At 40.9% G+C, this 20,172-nt stretch overlaps 1 protein-coding gene across 5 annotated transcripts in view; it reads left to right on the top strand.

Moving 5' to 3' along the window:
• Nucleotides 1-16,976, top strand: part of LOC135201925 (uncharacterized) — a 292,895-nt gene extending 275,919 nt beyond the window's left edge. For all 5 annotated transcript variants that reach the window (XM_064231220.1, XM_064231226.1, XM_064231217.1 and 2 more), the window contains 3 exons: nucleotides 5,078-5,227; nucleotides 15,693-15,823; nucleotides 16,707-16,976. In XM_064231220.1, the coding sequence (XP_064087290.1) occupies nucleotides 5,078-5,227; nucleotides 15,693-15,823; nucleotides 16,707-16,961 (536 nt within the window). In that variant the 3' untranslated portion in view covers nucleotides 16,962-16,976. The remainder of the gene's footprint in view (nucleotides 1-5,077; nucleotides 5,228-15,692; nucleotides 15,824-16,706) is intronic.
• Nucleotides 16,977-20,172: the final 3,196 nt, after the last annotated feature.

Here is a 20,172-nt window from a genome sequence, read left to right as displayed (position 1 = left end):
CTTTTGGCCGGACCCAAGAATGGTTCACAGAGGTACTGGAATGGTTGGTGGACCTTCCAAGATCGCTCCCGCTAAGGAGCGATCTACTCAGACAACCCCACTTCGACAGGTACCACAATCTCCTCGCTCTCAGTCTGACTGGCTTCAGACTGTCCAAAGTTTGGTCAGAGCGAAAGGCTTTCAGCAACAGCTGCTAAAGCAATCGCAAGAGCGAGGAGACCTTCCACCTTGCGTGTATACCAGTCAAAGTGGGAATGTCTTTTTGTTCTTTTTTATTCTTTTTGCTGGGAAAAAACACAACAGCAGACGTTGGTGCAAGAGGAAGAACATTTCCTCTTCCAGTACCTCTGTGACCCAAATTGCGGATTTCCTTATTTTCCTCAAAGAAGAATGTCATCTGGTTGTGTCAACTATTAAGGGATACCGCAGTATGTTGGCGGCGGTATTTCGGCATAGAGGCTTAAAGATATCCGATGATAAGGACTTGCATGATCTTATTAGATCATTTGAAACCATTAAGCGTCCTCATGTGGTACCAAACTGGAATCTAGACGTAGTTCTACAATTCCTTGGATCGTCTAGATTCGAACCTCCTAGCTTAGCCTCTTTCAAGGATCTGACGAAGAAGGCTATCTTCCTTTTGGCCCTTGCTACAGCTAAGAGAGTGAGTGAGCTCCAAGCTATTGAGGGCAATGTAGGGTTTAAGGAAGATTCTATGGTGTGTTCGTTTCTTCCCAAATTTCCTTGCAAAGAATGAAAACCCATCACGGCCTTGGCCCAGGAGCTTTGAAGTTCGTAGTTTATCTTTTCTAGTAGGGGAAGAGCCTGAAAGAACTCTTTGCCCTATGAGAATTATGAAGTATTTCCTTAAGAGGAAGGAACAACTTAAGGCGAATCAAGATGTGCTTTGGTGCTCTGTAAAGGACCCCACTCGGCCCATGTCGAAGAATGCTCTTTCCTTTTTTCTGAGAAGCCTTATTTACAGAGGCACATGTTGCTTGTAAGGAAGAACATTTTAAACTACTGAAAGTGAAGCTCACGAGGTGAGAGCCATCGCAACTTCGCTTGCATTCAGAAAAAATATGTCTGTGCGGAACTTGATGGAGGCGACTTTTTGGAGATGCCAATCGGTTTTTCGCAAACCACTACCTACGTGATGTAAAAATCACATATGATAAATGCTTCGCCTTGGGTCCTTTCGTATCGGCGGATTCGGTGCTGGGGCAGGGAGCTGAAACTTATCCTGTGTAAATTCTTTATATGTTACCCTATATTTTATATTGTTGTTTTTTGGTTGTCTGAAAGAGGTTGCAGGAGGCACCTCTTTTTGTCGTAATATTAACCCTTTGTATTTTGGTTAGGTGGTCTGGTGGGTTTTGGCTCCTTGCAGAGGTAGTGGTAAGGATCTGTTAGGTAAGCGGACAAGGTCCCTCTAACAGCATCCGACTTGGATTCTACCACAATAGGGGATCACATATCCCAGTGGTAGATCCGAGAGTCTTTCAGCATCAGGTCACGTCCTAGCTGTAGCTCTCCAGGCAATGCAGACTCAGAGATAGTATCTATGAAGTCTTCATCCTGAAAAGGTGAGAACCAAGGTTTTTATATCCTACAACATTAGTTGTTTCCCGTCTTACCTGTATTATTGAGCTGTCTCTTACCCTCCACCAAGGGTGCCAATCAGCTAAGTATATATCTGTCAGGGAAGTTCATGTACAAAAATGATATTGTTAAACTACAATAAAGTTTTGTACATACTTACCTGGCAGATATATACGATTAATGGCCCACCCAGCCTCCCCTCAGGAGACAGGTGGAAGAGAAAAATCTGACAAGCTTACGGGAGTGGTTCGTACATCCGCCACCCAGCGGCGGGTAAGGTAGACCACCTGACCTACCTGTCGCGTGTGCCGCGAGATTTGAAATTCTGTCGGGAACGTCGGAGACTATAGCTAAGTATATATCTGCCAGGTAAGTATGTACAAAACTTTATTGTAGTTTAACAATATCATATTAGTCAGTGTGAGCTGGAAACCAGTCAAAACTTGGTAAAAAGGTAGTTAACCAGGTGGGTAACAGGTGGAGATGGAGGCTGATTGGGGAAGTATCCTTCAATCGCTGACCGTTGACTGCCATACTCACTTTTCTTTTGGCTGCAGTAGAGATCATATGTTCTCTCTCTCCTGTGCTGACTTATGGTTGAGAACTTGGATTTTGTAGATGAGTATATATTTGTACATTGCTATTCTTTTTTGGTGAAGTCTTTTGTTGCCTTTCTTTTTGTTTAATTTTCCAAATTGAATACAACTCAGGAAAGTTGTCATTGCAAGGATATGGTTGCCCTTTTGGTGCATATGTCACCTGTACCAAGCTCCTCTCCCTCTAGTTATAATTTTCAGCAAAGTAATTTCTTGTTATAGATTTCTGCTTGCTAGAAATATGTTGTTTGGGATTTGCAGAGGAGGATGGTCTTCATCAACAGCTGTGTAATAACCTTACTTATAGTATATATGTAGTACTAATAATATATCAGGTGTCTGTAGGTCTTCTTCACCATGGAAATCCTGCTGAAGGTCTTATCACTCGAGCCTTCTCTGAAGGTAGTTCTTGATGGTTATGGTGTCTCAGCTTTGCTGAGTGCTGCATTGGAAGGGGGATTTTTCTGCTGCAGTAGTCTTTCTTATGGTATTCCTCCGATGGATGTGACTTAGTCTTTGATTCATGCCTTGATGAACCCTAAGATGTGTAGGATGAGTAAGACCAGCATAGGGAAGAGTAGGGGAGCTGTTAGTTGCTTAGACTTGAAGTCTGCTCCTGCCTTGTCTCTCTCACACCAGGACGCAGCTCATTTGCTCTGCCTAACCATGATTGGATGATCGCACAGAGGTAGGTTAGTGAAACAAACCTTCTTACTGCGACTGCTCTGAGTTGCACCGGGAGGGGATTGCATGTCCTGCTTGCTAGTTGCATGCCCTTTCTTCAGAATGTGTTAGTGCTGGCTGGTGAGCAAGGCAACTCTTCTCATCACAATTCCTCAGGGTCGTACAGAGTGTAGTTTGTGCAGCATACTTACTATTCACGTGCCTGGTCTATGGATTGGATTTGCATTGGAAACAGAGAAAGTTCTTCCCAGCCTTCTACAGGAGGCTTTTAAAGAGAACCTACACTGTTTCTGTGCTCAAGATGTGTGTGCTTTCTGGGTCATGTATAATCCTAGCAGTCCTTTTCCAGGAGATTTAATTGAACTCATCCACCTCTTGTTTGGGCAGCTCACTGTGTGAAGGGGAGGGGCCTTTTTCGGTAATTACCTAGTCTCAGAGTGGAGTTCTGACTGTGGCTCTACTGTGTCGGATTTTCTCTGATGACATGTTCATTTGGTTTTGGTATGAGATTGGAACTTCGTTCCTTAGGGCATTTGCCTTAGGGAGCAAAGTTCTCTGGGGACTGAATAGGAATAGACAGCTCTGTTTCTCCAGATCTTTTGCAGGCTTTACTAGATCGGCAATTTCAGAGTTTATTTCACACCTTTGTACTATCCCGGTGTCTCGTATACATAGTTGGTTATTGACAATACTCAAGAGGCACTTCCTTATTTGATTGCAATAGTCAGTTTGCATGTAGTGTGTTGGAGAAGGTAAATGCCCTGATCTATGGATTGGGAAGTTCCTTTGCCTCTAGCGGATCATGCAAACTCCTTCCCCTCGCTAATTTCATAGTGGGGGAGGTTTTCATTTGTGGGCTATCTGTTGATCATGTTTCTTAGAGGTTATGTCAGAATAGTTTACTTACACCACAGTAGAATTTGCTGTGTTGGAGAGACAGTCCATGTAGCAGCCTGATCTGTGGTTATCATTCTAATGGTCAGTGCTGTGTCAGGCATTTAGGGAAGTGATGGATGTCAAGGTGTAGGGTTCTGTCCTCCCTGGCCCTCCTAAGTGACATCCTCTGAGTGAACTTGGTTCTCTACAGGAGAGATGGATTTTTCTTTCTTTCTCTTTGTATTCTTGAAGCAAGATTTCATTATGAGTTGCCTTTTGCTGTGAAGCTGTTCAGTGTTGAGCTTTTGTCTACACTATCTGAGTAGTGTGGAGATTACAGTGGATCAGAGAGTTTTGTTTTCTAGGATTCTTTCATCATAAATGTTTCCTTTAAACCCTTGAGTTTATATAAGTAACTTACCAGATTATAACATAGCTATAGTTTCCACTTGTATGGCATCTTAGATTAAAAAATCACAGGTCGTGCTACCCGAGAGACCATGAAACGTATCACATCACAATCCTCGCTACCGCTCCACCATGTAGATGTTCATAGAAAACTGCCTTTATGATTTGAAAATGATTGTAAGGTGAACAATACCCAGTCTGATCACCCAACTGAGAAACAGCAGAAATTTGCTCATACAAAGCTTCCTGAGCAGTGAGGCAAGATGATCTAAATTGTGGGAAAGATGGGAAAATGAGACATCTGGTCCCTGACTGATTTAATCTCTATTTTTACAAAGTGTCATCTGCAGAATCTGTCATTATTATTATTATTATTATTATTATTATTATTATTATTATTATTATTATTATTATTATTATTTATACCATTATTGTTATTACTGGTATTTTCTTTTTTTATTATTACTGTGAATATCATCATTATAGAGTTATGTTACTTTCAATTTTTGTATTTAGTCATCTGGACCTGACTACTGTAACCAGCTAAGGTTCTCAGCTGGAATTTAATTATATGTAATCTGTTCATTAATTGCTACCATTTTCAATGTTTTTTAACTATTCTCAATATTATTGCTGTTAGTACCATTATTATGAATCCTATCTTTTATACTTCTGCAGTTGTCTGGATATTGCTGATTTATTTTTTCATCATGTTATCTGATGTTTCTAGATTGTGTATGTTATTGTCTATACTTTGTTTATTCCATGTAAATGACCTTGAGCTGAAATAGAATTTATTATTATTATTATGCCATGAATAGGGTTCATTTTCATATATTAATTATAATGATAATAATAATTTAGATAATTAGAAAAATACCTTAAAATTTGATTGTGATTTTAACTTTCAGAATATTTTGTTGGGGCTGTAGATCAACTATCAAATATCAAAGCCAATGAAGTTGAAAATTTGATATGGATGACTCATATCTTTGTTCTGCAACGCAGATTTGATGATGCCAACTCTCTCAATAAGTGTTTGGACACTTTGAAAAAGGATGGTAGGTAAAATTTATCTGGTATTACAGTGTTACCGTACTGGTTTGTAATGGTAATTCTACTTTTAATCCTTAAATACTGTTTATATGCATTGAAATCTTCTTTGTTAATTTCATGTAATTTTTATGCCATACTGCACTTTCATCAATTTTATTTGACTCACTCAGAAGTGCTAACCATTGCTCTATGAGTGTGTTTTACTCCTGTTGTGTTGCTAGCACAGTAAATCAGTCTATATTATAGTGCATTATAAAAGTCTATATTAGCCACTTCTGGAGGGAAAGAGTACAAAAACAAGATGTGTAACTCAACAGGCTTACACTTATCAGCTATATATATTATCGTGATGTTTTGCAAGGCTACTTCAGTAGGTAAGATGCATTTTTGGATAAAACTCTTGGATTGATTGCTAAATGTCAAGTGCAGTTTAGTCTAGGTTAGAAGGTGAGTGGACTTACTTTTATCTGTGGGACAACTTAAAAATGCTGTAGTACTTATCAGAACACCAGACCCAAAGTAGTATCTGATAATTAAATGGGCTATTGTAACTACATGAGGTAACAAGGATTATGTACTAGTGTCTTGTGAAAGGACGCTATAATATATGAGCAGTTTCATCAATTATGTATATGTAGAATGCAGGTTAGTAGAAAAATTAGTGGTTATTTGACTTAAATTGCACATTATTGTTGGTTACAGAGAAACACATACTATTGTGAAAATTGAAGATATTAAACAAATTGAATAGTACATGGATTATGTATTCCAAAGTAAGAGAAGAAAGAAAAAAAAATTATGAAAGTGTGTGTGTGTGTGTGTGCTCGTGCACGCGCGCTACGAACACAAGAGTCATTAATACAGAATGTGGTAGCGTGATTGTCTTGAAATCTCTAATAAACTTGCAAGCCATTTTCAAAATTAATTTAGGTACCGAAGTAAACACTAAACTACAAAAATAGAATCTATTCCCCCAAAAATAAACAAGATTCTAACGATCACAAAACAGCTAGTTTTAAGAAAAATGAAACCATCAACTCATAGAAAACAGACTATTTGAAACATTATCTGGGTAACTGAACAATTCCCACAAATGAACAGGAAAATGAGACCCTTTTTCCTCCAAAACTTAGTCATATTTGTTCTACAATTTAAATAGTCACTTAGCAAAAGTATCGTCTCTTCATTTCGTCAAGTATACAATTAGGGCCTATCAAAACTGATAATTGCTCGGCTTAGAGGCTGGTAGAGCGACAGACCAACAGATTTCCTGTCAAAAAAAAAAAAAAAAAAACAGGCTCTTAGTAACATGCATTACAAGTATAATAGCAATACATTTTATAAATGGGTCCACTGAAACAAACTGATAATAATTCTCATGTATCAAACATGAAATTAAAAAGGTGTTCATTAATCCTTAAACGCCTATTGGACGTATTAAACGTCGACGAAAATTGTCTGTTGGGTGCCGAATTGACGTATGAAACGTCGATGGAAAAAAGTTTTTAAAAAATTTGCGGAAAAATAGTTATAGGCCTACTTGGTGAAAACTTTTGAATCACACACCTTGAGGGATGCTGGGAGTTCACGGATCAAGCTGTTGTTTTGTTTACAATCGTTACCCAGGCGCGCAAGCGCGAATTTCTTTCTTCTTGCACTAAAAAGCATCAACGACACATCTCAGAAATTATTTCGTCACTTTGACATAATTCTTGCACCATTTTATATTAGCCGTTACATAGAGTTTTATGTATATGAAAATGTGTGCAATTTCATGTAGAATACAACAAAAATCAACCCATTGTAGCTTTTATCAGTTCTGAAATATTTTCATATAAATCATGATAAGTGCCAAAATTTCAACCTTTGGTCAAATTTGACTCTACTGAAATGTTCAAAAAACGCAATTGTAAGCTAAAACTCTTATATTCTAGTAATATTCAATCATTTACCTTCATTTTACAACAAATTGGAAGTCTCTAGCACAATATTTTGAATTATGGTGAATTTATTAAAAAAAACTTTTTCCTTAATTCCGCACGGTAACTTCCGAAAAAATCAGACATTTTTTCGTACGATATTCGTAATGTTTGCACCGTTTTATATTAGCCGTTGCATAAAGTTTTATATATGAAAATGTGTGCAATTTCATGTAGAATACAACAAAAAACAACCCATGGTTGTAGCTTTTATAAGTTTTGAAATACAGTGGTACCTCGACATACGAAAGGCTCAACTTACGAAAAACTCGAGATACGAAAGCAAATACGAAGTTTTTTTTGCTCTTCATACGAAAATTGTTCAAGATACGAAAGGTTGTTGCTGTAAAGTCCTGAGATTCGCCCGGACCACCGATAACAATTTTAAAACTCGCACGCCGCCAACTTAGTAGACTCGCCACCATCCTCCCACTCTCCCATTGGTTCCTGATACTAGTCACCGCCATAAGATCCTGCTTTCCTATTGGTCAGCATCTCTCCCATGATCTCATCATGCATCATATGTAGCGGCGTGCTTTTTTGGCCACTTGGCGGCATCATCGGTATCGTAAGCACACGGAATTCGTTCGTTCTATACGATTTCGTTTATTAACTTAAATTCATTAGCGATTTCGTTGTAGTACAGTGGTCCCCCCGTATTTGCGGGGGATGCTCACCAGACCCCCCCGTGAATAGTTAGAACCCGCGAATGTTTGGAACCCCTATTAAAATGCTAAAAACAGCCTATTTTGTTAGTTAAAACTCAAGAAAAACCACTAAAAATGTTCATACTTGGTTTTTTAGTAGTTTTTTCTCAAAAGTGCATTTTATGATGAAATTGTCAGGAAGTATCAGCCTTTCCAGACCTCTCAGTCACAGGCAGTGGTACAAGCAGTCCCTGTCTCACAGCTTGGTCAACCTTCAACATCTAAGGCAAGACCACAACAACAGTTTGTCCTTGTACAAAGCCAGCCAACTCAACAACCCTCGAGTTCGGCTACATTTGTGACCTCCCCTGCTTTCAACGCTTCGTTTGAAACACAGGAAGCCTTTCAAACCTATAATAGGCAAGGAAGAGGCAGTAGAGCAAGAGGAGCTTACCGGCACAGAGCTGGTTCCAGAGCCACCTCTAGGGGCAGAGGTTTCAGAGGAGGCAGAGGAAGTAAGACCTCAAGCAGCCAATGATCCAGTCCAGGTAGGGGGGAGACTGTACCTCTTCCAGGACCATTGGACCTTCAGTCCATGGGCCCAAAGTATAGTTTCAAAAGGTCTGGGGTGGAGATGGATAAAAGGGCCTCCTCCACCAGTCAGATTCTACCAAATCCCAATGACAGACCTAAATTATGCCAAAGACCTTCTCCAGAAGAAGTCAATAAAGGTCAGACACCTGAAGTTTCAGGGATGTTTGTTCACCGTGCCAAAGAAGGACACGGACAAATGAAGAGTGACTCTGGACTTGTCCCGTCTCAACTCATACATTCAATGTGACAAGTTTTGCATGCTAACTGTCTCGCAGGTACGGACCTTACTTCCCCGTGGGGCCGTCACCACCTCTATCGATCTTACAGACCCCTCTTATCACGTCCCGATAGCGAGAAACTTTTCTCCCTATCTAGGATTCAAACTAGGAAGACAGGCTTATTCATTCAGTCATGCCATTCGGGCTCAATATAGTGCCCAGAATATTCACCAAACTGGGAGAGACAATAGTTCAAGAACTAAGAGCTCAGGGGGTTACGCTAGTAGCTTACCTAGACGACTGGCTTATTTGGGCACCCAACGACAAGGAATGTCACAGGGCAACAACCAAAGTAATAAAATTCCTAGAGTATCTGGGGCTCCAGATAAACAAGGAAAAGTCACTTCTCATTCCAGCGTCTCGCTTTCAATGGTTAGGAATCCAGTGGGATCTAAACACACACAAACTATCTCTTCCGCCAACCAAGTACAAAGAGATAGCGAAAGCTACGAGGCAATTTCTAAAAAACAGACGGGCATCTCGCCTTACCCAAGAAAGAGTACTAGGTTCACTTCAGTTTGCTTCACTAACAGACCTCTTGTTGAATGCAAGACTGAAGGATATCAACCAGGTATGGCGGAAAAGAGCCAACAGCAGACTCAGAGACAAGATCTCCTTGATTCCGCTGATACTGAAGAAAAGACTATGTCCATGGACGACAATCAAGAGTCTTTCCTAGTCAGTTCCACTCCATTTTCCCCCAACGTCTCTAGCAGTCCACACGGATGCTTCTCTGAGTGGATGGGGGCACTATTCTCAACACAAGAAGGTTCAAGGAACATTGTCGACGGTATTCCGCCAGCTTCATATCAACATCCTGGAAGCAATGGCCGTTTTCCTGACCCTAAAAAGACTAGCTCCGGCCAGGAATATTCATATCGGACTAGTCTTGGACAGTGCAGTGGTAGTTCACTGCCTAAACAGAGGAGGTCCAAGTCAAGTCATATAAATCATGTGATGATAGCGATCTTCTCACTGGCAATGAAACATCATTGGCACCTGTCAGCTACTCACCTGGCAGGTGTACGAAATGTCATTGCGGATTCTCTATCCAGGACAACTCCGCTGGAATCGGAATGGTCTCTGGACGCAAAATCATTCAATTGGATTTGCCTACAGATTCCGGACCTTCAAGTGGACTTGTTAGCCACGGAATCCAACCACAAACTTCCATGTTATGTGGCTCCCAATTTGGATCCTCTAGCTCACGCCACAGATGCGATGTCCATAGACTGGAACAATTGGCAGAAGATTTATCTGTTTCCACCAATAAACTTTTTGATGAAAGTTCTACACAAACTCAGATCTTTCAAAGGGCAGATAGCGTTGGTAGCACCCAACTGGCCGAAGAGCAATTGGTTTCCTCTTCTACCAGAGTTGAAACTCCGGCCCAGAAGGATTCCCAACCCAAAGCTGACTCAGGTGGTACAAACTCAGACTGTGTCAGCTTCCTTAAGAGTTCTGAATGCCCTAACTTTATGGATTTCATGAAGTTTGTAGCACAGAAAGATGCTAATATTGACCCGCTTAACACATTGTTTGTGGAATCAGACAAAAGAGAATCGACACTCCGGCAATATGATCCAGCAGTGAGGAAATTAGCCATCTTTCTAAAAGAATCAGATGCTCAGACAGTGACAACGAATCTGGCGATTTCATTTTTTAGAACTCTGTTCGAAAAAGGTCTAGCCGCTAGTACCATTACTATGACTAAGTCCGCCCTGAAAAAGATTTTTCAGTTTGGCTTTAACATTGATTTAACAGATTCATACTTCTCATCTATACCTAGAGCATGTGCTCGGCTGAGACCAGTAAATCGACCTCATACGGTCTCCTGGTTTTTAAATGAAGTAGTCAAGTTAGCCTCAGATACTGATAATGAATCATGCTCTTATATAACCCTTCTAAGGAAAACATTATTTTTACTGAGCCTGGCCTCAGGTGCTAGAATATCAGAACTGTTGGCTCTTTCTAGAGAACCAAATCATATTGATTTCCTCCCGTCAGAAGTTCTACTTTCTCCGGACCTGAAATTCTTGGCAAAGAATGAAGACACTCAGAACAGATGGTCTCCATGGAAGATTGTCCCTCTTCCACAAGACCCATCATTATGTCCAGTTATTACATTAAAGTCTTATCTTGACAGGACTTGTATTAAGTCTTCAGGTCCTCTTTTTATTAGAGAGAAAGGTGGAACCATTTCCTTAAAAGGCATCAGACAACAAATTCTTTATTTTATTAAACAAGCTAATCCGGATTCAGTTCCTCAGGTACATGATATCCGAGCAGTAGCTACCTCAGTTAACTATTTTCATCATATGAACTTTGATGATCTCAAAAAGTATACGGGTTGGAAATCCCCAACAGTATTTAAACGCCACTATCTAAAGTCTTTAAAGGCCCTTAAATTTTCTGCAGTGGCTGCAGGAAATGTTGTCTTACCTGATACAGCCTAATCATGTAGTTGGTGAAGTTGGATATTATTAATTAGCATTCTTTTCACTAGTATTACTTTTTGGTACTCCCTCTCACCTACCTGCCTCGCTTGTGTTCCCTCCCTTCTTGCCTCTTTTATTGGACTGGATTGCTTATCGGCCCACTCCTGTACTTGTACATAGTCCATTATTCATATAACTGTATACTCATTAACTATGTTGAATTTCTGGGTGATGGTATGAACTTGGCCATATATGTTTGTTTCACCAGTACTCCTGTTTTGGTTTTTGTTAATCTTAGATCATTAAAATTTGATGATAAGGAAAAGTTTTATTTTTCCTTTTTATAATTATAAATGTTTTAGTCTTATTCTAGATCTCCCAAGCTTGTATGGCTGATTCTCTGTTACTCTTTCACTGGGCGACACAGGCCAATCCCAGAAAAGGGATTTTGACAAAGGAAAAATTTATTTCTGGGTGAAGGCCTGTGTCGCCCAGTGAACCCGTCCCTCTCTTTTCCTTTCACCACCCTTTAGCTGGCCCAAGCGTGGGTGCGTATTCAGGAATGTAGTTCTTGGCAGAAGAAGCAGGGACGAGTGGAGGGGGATTGATGGAACGGCTCCTCTCTGGTGAGGGATTTTGAGAGAGGAGAGACTATTTGGCTGGAGGTCTGTGGTAGTGGCATCCACTCACCCCGTTTTTATACCGACACCTATGAAGGTGATCGATCCAGAGGTAGTAACTCTGGCCTTTCCATATAGCTTTTTTTCTCTGGTATATTTAGCAATTATTTATACCTTGAAATGAGTGTTATAAGGTACTTTCACTGGGCAACACAGGCCTTCACCCAGAAATAGATTTTTCCTTTGTCAAAATCCCTTTTTTAAAAGCAATTTTAATGTATGACACTTACCTGGCAGGTATATATATAGCTATATTCTCTGTTCCCCACCTGGCAGAAATTTTCAAAACTCGCGGCAATCGCTAGTAACCTATTAGTAGTTCAGGCAACCACCACCCCGTTACCGTGGCGCTAGCGCTAGGAACCGTTCCCAATTGGGCCAGATTTTCTCTGCCAGCCGAACCGGCAACATTGTTGGTGGTTCCCTGCTAGAATTTTCATTCTCGTTGCTGACTGATCTTGGATTTTGGTATTGTACTCGGAAACGTTAGCTTGGCATTCGCTTTGGATTGTTCTTTAAGATGTCTGACTCGGGAAGTATGTTTAGAGTGTGTGTAAAAGAGGGGTGTAAGATAAGATCCCAGTCGAGAATTCAATGTCTGGAGGACGTAAGTCAAACATTGGACTTAGCAAAAGACCTAGGTCTGGTAGTGAATATGGGAAAGTCCCGTTTGCAGCCCCAACAACAGATTAGTTTATTTGGGGATTCAGATATCGGCAGTGACTTTTCGGGCTTTTCCGTCCCCCGAAAGGCAAGCCCAATGCAGTCAGAAGGTGCAGGATTTTCTAAAGAAAGACCGATGCTCTGCAAGAGAGTGGATGAGTCTACTGGGCACACTCTCTTCACTAGAGAGGTTCATTTCTTTAGGAAGACTGCACATGAGACCTCTTCAGTTTTTCCTGAAGGATTCATGGCCAAGAAAATCGCAACCGGATTCCTTCCAGTTTCTAATTCCGACCGAAGTAAAGGAGGAATTAAAGTGGTGGCTAACGCCAGGCAGGTTAGCAAGAGGGATGTCGCTTCAGCAGAAGAACCCAGACCTCGTCTTGTTTTCCGACGCGTCGGACGCGGGTTGGGGAGCGACATTAGGCCCTCAAGAGGTGTCGGGACTTTGGAACAAGGACGAAACAAAGTGGCACATAAACAGGAAGGAACTGTTGGCAATTTTCTTGGCTTTGAAGCACTTCAGAGAGTTGATTCGAAACAAGACAGTGCAGGTCAACTCGGACAACACCACGGCTCTGGCATATATTCGGAAGCAAGGGGGAACTCATTCTTTTCCCTTTACAATCTGGCAAAAAGAAAAAAAATTCTGCTTTGGGCAGAAGAGGAAAAGGTCGTGATACTCACCAGGTTTATACAAGGAGAGAAGAACGTGGGTGCGGACCTGTTGAGCAGGAGAGAGCAACTTCTCTCGACGGAGTGGACGTTGCACATGGAGGTTTGCCAGAGCCTGTGGAAGTTGTGGGGCCGTCCGGTAGTGATCTGTTTGCGACAGCCAGAACAAAGAGATTACCAACATATTGCTCTCCGATTCCAGACCAGGAAGCAGTGGCGGTAGATGCATTCCTGATGGATTGGTCAAACTTAGATCTGTACGCTTTTCCTCCGTTCAAGGTGCTGGGGAAAGTGATGAAGAAGTTCAGGGAAGAGCAAAGGAACGAGGAGACCTTAATAGCCCCGTTTTGGCCGGCCCAAAGTTGGTTCATCAGAGGTACTGGAATGGACGGTAGATACGCCAAGGACGCTTCCTCTAAGAGTAGATTTACTCAAACAACCCCACTTCGACAGGTTTCACAAGAATACCCTCGCTCTGGGTCTGACTGCGTTCAGACTATCGAACGTCTGGTCAGAGCGAGGGGATATTCTAGAGAGGTGGCCAGTGCAGTGGCTAGAGCCAGGAAGAACCTCCACAATCACGGTGTATCAGTCGAAGTGGGACAATTTCCGGAAGTGGTGTAAAAACAGGAAAGTGTCTTCATCCAGTACCTCTGTGACCCAAATTGCAGATTTCCTTCTTTACTTGAGGAAGGATTTACACTTGTCAGTTTCGACAATTAAAGGTTATAAGAGTATGCTAACCTCAGTGTTTAGACACAGGGATCTAGACATCTCGAATAACTTAGATCTGAGAGATCTGATTAGGTCGTTTGGGACGAAGAAACAATCAGAAGGCAGGCCACCTGCGTGGAACCTGGATGTGGTCTTGAAGTATTTAACTTCTAGCAAATTCGAACCGTTAGAGGAATCCTCTCTGAGAGATCTTGCTAAGAAGACTATCTTTTTAGTAGCATTAGCAACTGCTAAAAGAGTTAGTGAGCTTCAGGCCATATCGAAGAAGGTGGGTATGGAGACACGGCAATGCAGTGTGTTCATTCCAAGAAGGTTTCTTGGCAAGAATGAGGATTCAGCTAATCCTTGGCCAAGATCCTTTGAAGTTTTTGGGTCTAGCTGAATTGGTCGGTAACGAGCAAGAAAGAGTTCTCTGCCCAGTGAGAGCGTTGAGATGTTATATGGAAAGAACAAGAGTTATCAGAGGGAGGTCTGATGCTCTGTGGTGTTCAGTTAAAGACCCCACTAGACCCATGACGAAGAACGCTCTAGCCTTCTTCATGAGAGAGTTAATTAAAGAGGCTCATATGTTGTGTGAAGAGCAGAGCTTTGGTATTTTAAAAGTGAAGGCTCATGAAGTCAGGGCAGTGGCGACTTCATTAGCGTTTAAAAAGAATTTAGCCCTCAAGGAGATTATTGAATCAACATATTGGAGAACTAATTCAATATTTGCGTCTCATTATCTTAGGGACTTCAGACAACCTTCGATAATTGTCAGACGCTAGGTCCATACGTGTCCTCGGGTACAGTATTGGGCAAAGGAGTTACTACCCCATAACCTTCTTGTAAGCTAGTTGTTTTTATTAGGTGATGGTGTTTGTGTTTTTTGGTCGTCTGAGAAAAGGGTGCGGTACTTTTCTCAGTCGTGTTGGTATTATCTGGTGATGGTGTGTGTGTAGTTCAGGTAAATAATCTGTTACTAGCTTGAATGCCGTGGCATAAGAGGGCTGTAAGGATCTGTCAACACATTGGTCACGTCCAGTTGTCAGTTCCAGTCTTAGCTTCTTCAACATACAGGACACTTCCTTGTTGAGAGCTACTAAGGTTTAAGCAGGCTTAGAGGCAGGACCTATGAAGTCAGCTACCTTAGCAGGTAAGGAACCTGGAGTTTTTAATAATAATTTTTAATAATATTTTTACTCTAAGAATGTTGCTGTCCTTGACCCACCTCCAAATGTGTCAATCAGCTATATATATACCTGCCAGGTAAGTGTCATACATTAAAATGAAGTTTTTATGATAAAACAAAGTTTAATGTATACTTACCTGGCAGGTATATATAATTTATTCCACCCGCCTCCCCTCAGGGGACAGGGTTCAGAGAAAATCTGGCCCAATTGGGAACGGTTCCTAGCGCTAGCGCCACGGTAACGGGGTGGTGGTTGCCTGAACTACTAATAGGTTACTAGCGATTGCCGCGAGTTTTGAAAATTTCTGCCAGGTGGAACAGAGAATATAGCTATATATATACTGCCAGGTAAGTATACATTAAACTTTTGTTTTATCATAAAAACTTCATATTGTGCTGGCCTGGTGAGTTAAGTGCTATAGTACTATATCTTTACTTAGTGATCTGGTTTAACTGCCTATTGTGTATAATCACAATATTCTTGTGTCATTTTAGTATGGGTATGAGTATTTTGAGAAAGTCGTTGCTTAACCCATGACTCTAAAATATAATTATCTTAAGTATTATAGGAAACTTTTATCTTTTTGGCTGATGCTTTAAATTATTGCTTCAGGATACCTGGAGACTGGCAGTGATATGCGTCAGGTGCTCAAATTTCTGGTAGCACTGAAGGGGTGTGGAGGTAAACAGGAAAATGTCCATCTTCCTGCAAAGATAATGCCACGAGTTATAACACCAACAGTGGTAGGTTCAGAATTTTAAATATTGTTCATCTCTGCTCTTGATATGTTTTTTCCTTTTATGGATATGAAGATAAAATTTGCAGTTAGAGATTAACTTTTAAAATTTTTTAGGGGTAGCATGCAAGAAACGTTATCTTTGTAAGACTGAAGTGAATGTGCTATAGGCAGCCACGAATGAAGTTCAAGTTCACTTGGTTTTGGGTCAAGAATTCACCATATTTTCATGCTTGAATTAGTGTTACATGCAGTTTTTTGTTGGTGCTTGCTGTAACAAACTTGAATTGTCTCACATTCGTAGTAAAATTTATCCCCAGAATTTGCATGTTTTTAGGTGTATGCTTTGTAGTAAACGAGTTTTATGTACTGCAGAGTACTTTCCTTCAGTATGTATGTATCTTTTCCCAAGGAGCTTATTACATATTGTCATTACATTTTCCTTTTTTTTTATGTTTTTGTTGATTTCACCGTTAATCACAAAACCAGGCAATAACAGTGTCTTTTAAGCTTCTTTTGTGATGTTATTTTACAGTATGAAACAGCTCTACAAAAACAAATTTTTTTTTATTTTTTCATCACGGCCATTGTATTGTTTGGTATTTGTAGTGCATAATTTTTTAGGAACACCCCTTTGCTTTATCAGTGAGTGTTATGAGACAGGTACCTGAGTTGTTGGAAAGACAAAAAAACTGAAGACTGCAGTTGTATTGCTCTGAATCTGTAAAGAATGATATATTTCAGTGCAATATTAATGAGAAGTGTCTGAGACCAACGTTATGGAGGCATTGTCATTTTTAATTTAATGTTCCCATCTGCCTCAAATAAGATTGATGTTAACATCAGCTTTGTAATTTACTGAACTTATAAATTGCCTTTGTTTGTTTCAGGATCTCCCAAGATTTTTACCTAAGGGTCCTTTGAACTATGGTGATACGTATGAGTATTCAGCACAACACCGGTTTCACTTCACTAATTTTACGGCAGATGTTTTCAAGATTTCATCTGAAGAAGCACAAGGTTGCAGAGATGATGCATCATTACCCATCTCAAAGGATCTGTTAGGTTTAACAACTGCTCCACCTGGCACTGGCATAAATCCAATGATCTTCCCCAAAGATGAATCAGAATCAGCTGGAAAGTAAGAACACTGTTTAATATAGACTTACTGTACAGTATATCAAAGCTAAATGGTGACATAATTATTATTGTCATTATGTGTTTGTCATATATTATTGTAGCACAGAAAACTGTGTACAGTATTATAATCCAGTAATCCTTTAGTTATCTACAATAGTACATCTAAGACCCTTGTGGATATTGGAATTTCAGGATACTCTGCTAAAAAACATTCTACAGATGTAAAATGGTAATTTTGTATCCTTATTACCTCATACTCATTGCTCAGTATCCTGTACACTTTCTACACTATTTATGCCTTTAAACAACTACAGTACACACAATACTGTATGGATGTCGAATTTTTGTCACTTCACAGTAATGTTTATCTGCTGCATAAGCCTATTAACACAAAATGCAGTATGTACAAATACTGTACCGTACTTTGTGGATGTAAAACAGCAATTTTTTTTTTTTTTTTTTTTTTTTTTTTTTTTGGTGAATTTATCAATTTACAGTACAAGCAGTCCCCAGTTATTGGTGGCCTCGGTTATTGCCGATCTCATCTTATGGGGCTTATCTAGCCACAAAAATCAGATTTTCGCCCCTGATATGAGCCGATTTCTGCTTGTTGGCGTTGATGGATACCAAACATATGTGCCTATTTATGGTTACTGGCGCCAGAAATCTCTTAGGTTATTGGTGATTTTTACTCACCGTCAAGCTATCTGAACGGGACCTCCACCAATAACCGCGGACTGCCTGTACTGTATACAGGCAATTCCCGGTTATTGGTGGGCGTTCTGTTCCAACGACTTGATGATGAGCGAAAATTGCTGATAACCGAAAATCGGTGGCTTATGGCACCAATAACCGGTTAATGACACCTCTGTTGGGTATGTGTCGGTGCCGATGACTGGAAATCAGCGCATTAAGGTGCCAAAAATGACGGAAATTGGCGCTAGAGAAGCCCCGTAAAACTGGATCGCTAATAACCGGGAACAACCTGTACATATACTTGTACCTGTGAGCATTGTCTCCTGTTCCTCGATAAGGTCATGAAGTTGTAAACTGGTCGGAAGAGGCAACGAAGTGCCTAGAGGGTCATCACTTAAGGTTCTTTGCAGTGTCCTTTTGGCCCAAAGCTGCAACTCTTTCATTCTTTTTACTGTACCTCCATTCATATTCTCTTTCTTCAACCTTAATTTTCACCCATTCCTTACAATGGATTCATAACACAACCACGAGGCTTTGGCCAAAATTTTATGTTCCATTACATTCCATTCAGGCTGAAAGAACCTAGCAGGTCAGCAACAAATATTGCCAAAGTGTTTGCTTGTGTTTCCAAGTACTACAACTATTGAGTTACGGAATGGATGGTGATAGGCTTGAGTGGATGGGTGTTGGGGCCTGAAGAAGCTGTTGAAAGTATTTTGATGAGAAGAACAATGACTCCGAGTTGCATTAATCAACTACTGATTTCTCGAGTTCCTGCAGCAAACTCAAGGGGCTTTGGTCAGTGAGTTGAAGGCTGCAGCTATGAAGTTTGCAGGCATGAATGGGGTTGTGAACTATAAGGCGTCTAGAGATTGGCTATTTCGGTTCAAGATTTCCCATGGGCTTTCTAACAAAAAAAGACTTCTGGGAAAGCTTTGGATGCTGCTGAGGAGGAAACAGAAGTATTTCAGCTAATGGCAATTCCCGCTGTTGAAGGTGGTGTGCCAGGTTCATCTAGGAAGGAATCTGATGTTACTTTGCTGCCTCATGATGATCAGGATCTTCTAAACATTGAGAAGGTATAGGACCTTGATGACACAGTGGTGTTGAAGGAGTAGGGAGGGGGAGGAGGGAGACTTTTGAACATCCTGCAAGCTTTTAAAATTTGGGCCAAAGTATCCACACAGTTTTGGCACTGCACACAGGTGAGAGAGCAAAAGTTGTTTAAGTTTTAACTGTTATTACATTATTTATATACTCACACACAAATACGAAGCTTTGTTCTTTACATAGGGATTTAGCTTACAAATGGGAGCTGGAAAGGCCATTTAAGTTTCAGGCAAAGCCAATAACTATTGACAGGCAAGGGGAAACCCTGCCCACCCATCGATATGCACTCCAATTTGCATCTGACTGCCATTATGTTTGGATGTCTGTATAGACTCTGCCTGATTTGCCATTTGCTTGTCTTATGCTCTTTGAGTAATTTGCTTTGCATGATTGTTGTTGATTTTTGTTTTATAAAGACAATGTGTCAAACCCCTCAATCATTTCAGCCATCTATGTCCACAAGGAAACTTCGTATTTTCAGGCGCTGCCCAGGGAAGGATAGGCCTATGCGATGGGTTTCTCTCTTTTGTAGAGGTGGATTCTCATTCCTTGTGTGCCTCTTGCGGGAAGCATGAGGCTGCCTGAACAGTGGGTAAGGTTTGCTAGGATGAAGAGAGAGAAGAGGGTCTTCCTGGTGTCATCGAATTGTAATGCTCTGCGGATGACACTGTAGGTCCTCTTTGGTACTTTTCTTACACCTGCCAAACTCCTTCCTCCCCCTCCCCCCAGTTTGGCTACTCCTAAGCGAGCAGTTTTACCCTCTTGAGTGACTTTTCCTCTAGCGACACTTTCAGGATGAAAGGAATTTCACCCTAACCCAGCTTTCTTTTTAGGTATGGTAAAGGACAGGATGCTTAGGGAGTTGTGGTCCTCCCTGAGCATCTTTGGTGAGCCCAGCATTTCTTACCTTCTTGACCATATGAAGGTGAATAAGGTGTTGGATGTCATCACTTTGATGGTCTTGGTCTCGACTGCCCCTACTCTTCATCTCCCCACGTCTCATCAGTGATGTGCGTGGAGTTGTTGTAGAACACCCAGTCTGACATCTCACCTTAGGCCTATTGTTCAGATTGAGAGTTTTCCTCCAGAGATGCTCTCCCTTGGTATGAAAGGAAGTCTCACCCTAATTTGACTTTCTTTTAGGTGTGGCAAAAGACAAGCAGCTCAGGGAGTTGTGTTTCTTCCTTTTCTGACCATCTGAAGGCAAGTAAGATGTTGGCTTCTCCACTTTTACCAGGACTGTCATGGCTGTGGTGGTCATTTCTCCACTGACTCCCTGTCTGCCCCCACTTACTCATTATCTCCCCACATCTCATCAGCGATGTATCTGAAATTATCTTCGTCTCTGGGGGAGTTCCTCTGTTCGCTCTCTTCAGTGCTAACTCAGACGTGCTTGGGAAGAAGAAAACG

Source organism: Macrobrachium nipponense, chromosome 23 (genome assembly GCF_015104395.2).
Source record: "Macrobrachium nipponense isolate FS-2020 chromosome 23, ASM1510439v2, whole genome shotgun sequence".
In the NCBI taxonomy this organism is placed as follows: Eukaryota; Metazoa; Arthropoda; class Malacostraca; order Decapoda; family Palaemonidae; genus Macrobrachium; species Macrobrachium nipponense.
This window is presented reverse-complemented; position numbering and strand designations above follow the sequence as displayed.